Source organism: Chrysochloris asiatica, unplaced genomic scaffold (genome assembly GCF_000296735.1).
Source record: "Chrysochloris asiatica unplaced genomic scaffold, ChrAsi1.0 scaffold00318, whole genome shotgun sequence".
Taxonomy (NCBI): Eukaryota; Metazoa; Chordata; class Mammalia; order Afrosoricida; family Chrysochloridae; genus Chrysochloris; species Chrysochloris asiatica.
In genome coordinates, this window is record NW_006408836.1 from 267003 (window position 1) to 273242 (window position 6240).

The window sequence follows — 6240 nt, forward strand, 5'->3', positions numbered from 1 at the left end:
TACGAAGTATGAATTTGGGAAAATTGGAAGTGGTCAAAAATGAAATGGAACGCATAAACATCGATATCTTAGGCATTAGTGAGTTAAAATGGACTGGTTCCACTGCTAGTCATAGGATTTTCAGTGTCTAAATATTCAGAAGTATTCTGTCTCTCCTTCCTAGTCGGTCTTCATCTGGAACCTCAGCTGAAAACTGTATTATAAGTGTTCTTGCTGGTATTTAAAATCTGCATGACATAGCTTCCAGAAATACAGCAACAGAGAAGCCACCACAGTACTACAGACTGAAAGATGAGTGGTATTATTGACTCATAGCAACCATGAATAGCATTCTGAGGAGTGGCTGCTGAATTTGAACCACCGGATTTGTTATTCACACTGACTTTGGGGTCTAGTGCTTTACTTACAGCACCACATGTTAACTCAGGTGATGTGGAGGGTAATATATAAGAAGAGGGAGGCGACAGAAGAATGAAAAAGATAGGTGAAGACACAGGAAGGTATGCAAGGGCTAAAAGGGAAAAAGGTAAATGGTGATTCTGCAATCCATTCCCTAAAAAATGACTAAAATAAGACCCAGCCTTGTATAACAGTGTAGATACATGGGCAGAGACACAGGCTGAATGAGTATGGGAGGCAGAGTGGGATAAATATATATATTTATATACCCCACAGATATATGAGTTTGAAAGAGGATATCTGTACATGGGTAATTACAGGGAGGAAACTACATAACTTTTTTTGTGTGTGGAAAGGAATACAATCACTGAAGTGAAACAAAGTATATAATTTGTTGAATGTAAATCGATGAGCTTGTCTACAAACCTTCACTCAATTTACAATAAAAAGTTTTATAAAAAAAAAAAAAAAGTTTATTTATATTTGGGTTTCTATCTTTACATCCTCATTGTGAAAATCCAAACAGAACAGTTGATCTCTTTCTAAATTTATCAAGTAAGAAAGCTTGGCTTATTACCTAGTTTTCTCACTACTCAAAGTTCAGAGAAACTACTTCACAGTGTGAGGACTGGTAGACATCAGAATGATTTGTACCTAATGTAGGATGTGACATTCCATAAAGGCAAATGGATATGAAGCAAATGTTGCCATTATAGTTTAGCCTACTGTGAGGCAGGAACTGTGCCTAGTAAAGAGTAATGGTGCATTTGCCACATGGCATTTGTTAAAACCATTGAAATGGGGGTAGGCGGAGGGTGAGAATGTGCAGGAGGAAAAATAGCCTCAAGCCAGAAGCAGAAGCAGTGTCATCCTGGGAATAGAAAATTCCTGGCAAATCAAATGAGCTGGAATATCAGCATGGTGTTTAATACTTAAATACTTCCTGCTAGTCTGCTCTCCTAGACCTGAGCATGATACTTCCCTTAAAGTGATCTCCCTGTTTGCAACACTGTATGACTATATTACACACGAACCATTGGTTCTTCTGAATTGGAAAATAATCCATTAGGTTAAAGTTGAACTCACAAGGAAATATAACAACTCATAATTCTGCAATCCATTCCACAGAAAAGTACTAAAACATGTTAAATAAATGTTAAATGGCTCAAAAATCACTAAGATACTTTAAAATGAATTCTGTTATATTCCCCAAATAAATGAACTGTTTCATTGCTCTTTCACAGAAAAACAACATTATATGCCTGCAGTGAAATACACAAAGATAAACCTTATTCGAGTCACACATTTCAAAACCTATGTGCATCACTGTTCAGTAAAAATTCATTCTAATTTAATGTCAGATGAAAAGATACTACAGAGCACTGACTGGAGTCTTTAAAAGCAAAAAAGTTTTAGGTGTATTTTGGTTGAGTAGATTGAGTAGCATTACATTAACTTTAGAAAAATAAATTCATGTTTAGATATTTTCATCTCTCAGAAATAGTAAAGAACTTATGTTAAATAACTCTAAAACACTCTAGAAATCCAGAAGCTACTCCTCATTTCTGTAATCCACTTTACATACTAAACCCCAGTTCTCCCCATTAAAATTCTGTAATCTTTCTGCCTTTACAAGCAAACTTTTAAATGTAATAATTTATCATGACTGCATTTTTAAAAATTAAAAATTGTCATTCTTCAATTAGCTTTAACATTCCTTCGATCACTACTTTACAGCGGAAATTATTTCTGTTGATATCAATATATACCCAGTTTTTAAACTCACAGTTTATATTATTTCTTCCCACTATTTTCCCATTCCCAATCTATAAAAAAATATCCTATATAGTGGCTTCCATAATCTGATTCTCTCCTGGCTTCACCACAGTTCCTTAATGTTTCTTTTTCAAAATTCTTTGGGTGCATGCTTTCTTCTGCTTAGCTCCAAAATAATGGAGTTTCCCATCTGTCTGAATGATTCAAATGCTAAATCATTAGTCTTCATCTGAGATATCTCTTCAGTTAGTGAATCAGCTTTCTTCAGGATAGCTCTGCTTGTAAATTGTGAATATCTAATGAAATATTTTTAAGTTAGACTTGTCTTCTTCTATATTGCTTATTCTACCTTATGTAATACACCACTAGTCTGTCAGTTTGTTGTACTGGGGTGGCTTGTGAGTTTCTGTGATTCTGGAAGCTATGACATAGGTATTTCAAATACCAGCAGAGTCACCCACAGCGGAAAGGTTTCAGATGAGATTCCAGATGAAGACAGACTAGGCAGAAGGAGAGACAAACTACTTCCAAATATTTAGTCACTGAAAACCATATGAATAGCAAGGAAACAGTGTCAGATATAGTGTAGGAAAATGAGCCCCTCAGGTTGGAAAGCACTCAAAATGTGACTGGGGAAGAGCTGCTTCCTTAAAGTAGAGGTGACCGTGATGACACAAATGGAGTAAAGCCCTCAAGACTTTGATTTGATGATGGGGCACAATCCAAAATGAAAAGAAACAGCTGTAAACATCCATGGAAGCAGCAGTCAAGAAATCAAACGACATATTGGATTAGGCAAATTTACTGCACAAGACCTTTTTAGAATGTTGAAGAGCAAAAATGTCAGCTTGAGGACTAAGGTATGCCTCACACAAGCCATGGTATTTTCAATAACCTCGTATGCACGTGAAAGCTGGGCAGTGAATAAGGAAGATTGTAAAAGAATTGATGCATTTGAGTTATGGTGTTGGAGGAGAGTATTGAAAGTACCACCGGCTGCCAAAAGAACAAACAGATCTGTATTGGAAGAAGTACTCCAGAGTGCTCCTTGCAAGCCAGGATGGCTAAACTTCTCTCATACTTCAGACATATTGTCAGGAGGGACCAGTCACTGGAGAGGGATATCATATTTGGTAAAGTGGAAGACACAAAAAGAGGAAGACACCCAGCGAGATAGATTGGCAAACTGGCAGCATCAATAGAATCAAGTGTGGCAACAATTGTGAGGTTAACCCAGGACCAGGCAGTGTTTCATTCTGTTGTGCATAGGGTCACTATGAGTCGGTACCAACTCAAGGGCACCTAACAACAACAACAGCAACTTTATGTAATCAGTCACTCAAGTAAGAAACTAGACTAACCCTACTATATAAACTGTGAAACCCTGAGTTCCTGGCGGGCAAGGTTCAGGCTTCAATAAATCACACACAGGTTATTGTATACCTCATGACCTTATCTACTTTCTACCAAACTACCTACTACCTACCCTTCAGATAAATTTCCTTAAAATCATATTAGTCAGGGCGTGCGCCCTGAGCTGCGAGCCTGGCGGGCAGGCGCCGACCTCCAGCCAAGCCTCCGCGGGCACCCGGGCTCAGCACCCTGAACGCTGCGCGAGAGCTGAGCCCGCCCCTGGGCCAGAGCGTGCTCAGGAGTTCCTGGGACCAAGTGTTCACCGCCTTCTGGCAGCGGTCTCTGAACCCCTACAGCAAATATATCTTGACGGAGGACATAGTACACCGGGAGATGACCCCTGACCAGAAGCTCCTGTCCAGGCAACTCCTGACCAAGACCAACAGGATGCCCTGCTGGGCTGAAAGACTGTTTTCTGCCAGTGTTACTCACTCGATGTACATCCTGGAGGACTCTATTGTGGACCCACAAAATCAGACCATGACCACCCTCACTTGGAACATCAACCACACCCAGCTGATGGTGGTGGAGGAACGCTGCGTTTACTGTGTGAACTCTGGTAACAGTGGCTGGACCGAAATTCACCGGGAAGCCTGGGTCTCCTTAAGTTTGTTTGGTGTCTCAAGAGCTGTCCAGGAATTTGGTCTGGCCCGGTTTAAAAGCAATGTGACCAAGACTATGAAGGAGTTTGAATGTATTTTGGCCAAGCTGCAAGGTGAGACCCCTTCTAAAACATTTGTTGAAATCGCCAAGGAAGCCAAGGAAAAGGAAAAGGAGACAGCACTGGCAGTTACAGAAAAGGCCAAGGACCTTGCCAACAAGGCAGCCACCAAGAAGCAGCAGAAACAACAGTTTGTGTAGCCGTCGTGGCCTTCTCAGCACCACCGCCACACCAGACAATCCAGCTCCACCCCTTTTGGCCTATCCCCAATGTGCTTTCTTGTTAAAAATCAGCTTCCAGCCCTATCTACTGTCTGGGTGGGTAGCGTAGAGTGTGGGCATCTACAGGATACCAAACAGTTATACATGTCTGTGCCAGGCCTGCTCATTATCCCATTGGGCACCTGAGGCACAGAGATGTCCAGGGTTACAGTGTGCAGGTGGAGTGGAGTGGTGTAAACACTAGACTGTAAACTCCATTAAGGGCAGGGATCTGTTTGCTCTCTTATGTGTCCCAAGTACCTGAAACAACAGCTAGCACATATTGTTGTTGTTGTTAAGTGCCGTCGAGTCGGTTCCGACCCATAGCGACCCGCACTCAATAAATACTTGCAGAATTAAAAAAAAACAAAAAAACATCCAAATTCCTTAGAAAGGCCATTCATGATATGATTCATATGGTTCTCTATATCCATTATTTATACTATAAAAATAACAAATCACATAACTTATTATTTCTCCTAAGTTTAATGTTTTAAAACGTTTCCTACTTTGTTTCCTGCTTCTTTCTATGTTGGGAATGCTCTTCATAAATGGGAAGCTTCAAAAAATCCATGGAAAAATAGAATTAATATAAGAATTCACCTTTTTACTATCTTTGAATATCTATCTTTGAATTTTTACTATCTTTGAATATCTGTAGACACCTAGAAGGCAGGTATGACAGTTTGCTCACATTTTTATTCTCAGTACATGATGTAATACCTGACATTTAGTGGAGGTACATAGAGGGAATGATGTCATGCAAAATGGCAGAGTAGAAATTGCTTAGTGATGCTATAGGACAGAATAGAACTGCCTGATAGGATTCTTACAGCTGCCATCTTTATGGAAGCCGACTGTCATATTTTTCTCCACTGAGCAGCTAATAGTATTGAACCACTGATTTTGGGGTTAGCAGGAAAGAGCTTAGTCACCTTGTCACCAGGGTTCCTGCTTTAGAGGTTGTTGTTTGTGGTGTTATGTGCTGTTGAGCTGGTTCTGACCCATAGCGACCCCGTATAGGACTTCCAAGGAACAACTGGTGAGCTTGAAATGCCGACCTTGAAGCTAAACCAACATTGTAGTCCAGTGCATTAACCCACAGCACCACACCAGGACTCTCATTTAGAGGTCATCATTGTTGTTAGGTTCCATCGAGTCGATTCTGACCCATAGCAACCCTGTATAGGGTTTCCGAGTTGTTTTTATGTGCTTTGGACTCAGTTCTGACTCATAGCGACCCAGTACAGGGTTTCCAAGGCTGGGAGTCTTTAACAGGAGCAGAAAGCCTCATCTTTCTCCCACAGAACAGCTGGTAGTTTCCAACTGCTGACCCTGAGGATAGTAGTCCAGTTTGTAACCACTATGCTACCAGAGCTCTTGGGTTTCCGAGTTGTTGTTGTTATGTGCCGTGGAGTCAGTTCTGACTCATAGCGACCCTGTGATTTCTGAGGCTGTAAATCTTTACGGGAGCAGAAAGCCTCATCTTTCTCCTGCAGAACAGCTGGTAGTTTCAAATTGCTGACCTTGCAGTTCGCAGCCCGATTCATAACCGTTACACTACCAGAGTAGGGCCCATCAAAACAATAATTAAGCTGGAAAGAGTAATTGGCACCAATTTTGGTAGGACTCTGTAACCTGACTGGTCAACAATGAAGTTTTAGATGAAGTGCAAGCTGTTGATTTCTTCAAGTAAACTACAATTGTCAAGCAATTTACGTTCCTCATTCT

The 6240-nt window shown here is 40.6% G+C and overlaps 1 protein-coding gene across 1 annotated transcript in view; it reads left to right on the forward strand.

The window, feature by feature from the left end:
- Positions 1 to 4449, forward strand: part of LOC102816844 (PRELI domain-containing protein 1, mitochondrial-like) — a 56441-nt gene extending 51992 nt beyond the window's left edge. Inside the window, exon 3 of the mRNA XM_006875297.1 lies at positions 3713 to 4449. Coding sequence (XP_006875359.1) covers positions 3713 to 4449 — 737 coding nt within the window. The remainder of the gene's footprint in view (positions 1 to 3712) is intronic.
- The last annotated feature ends 1791 nt before the right edge of the window (positions 4450 to 6240 follow it).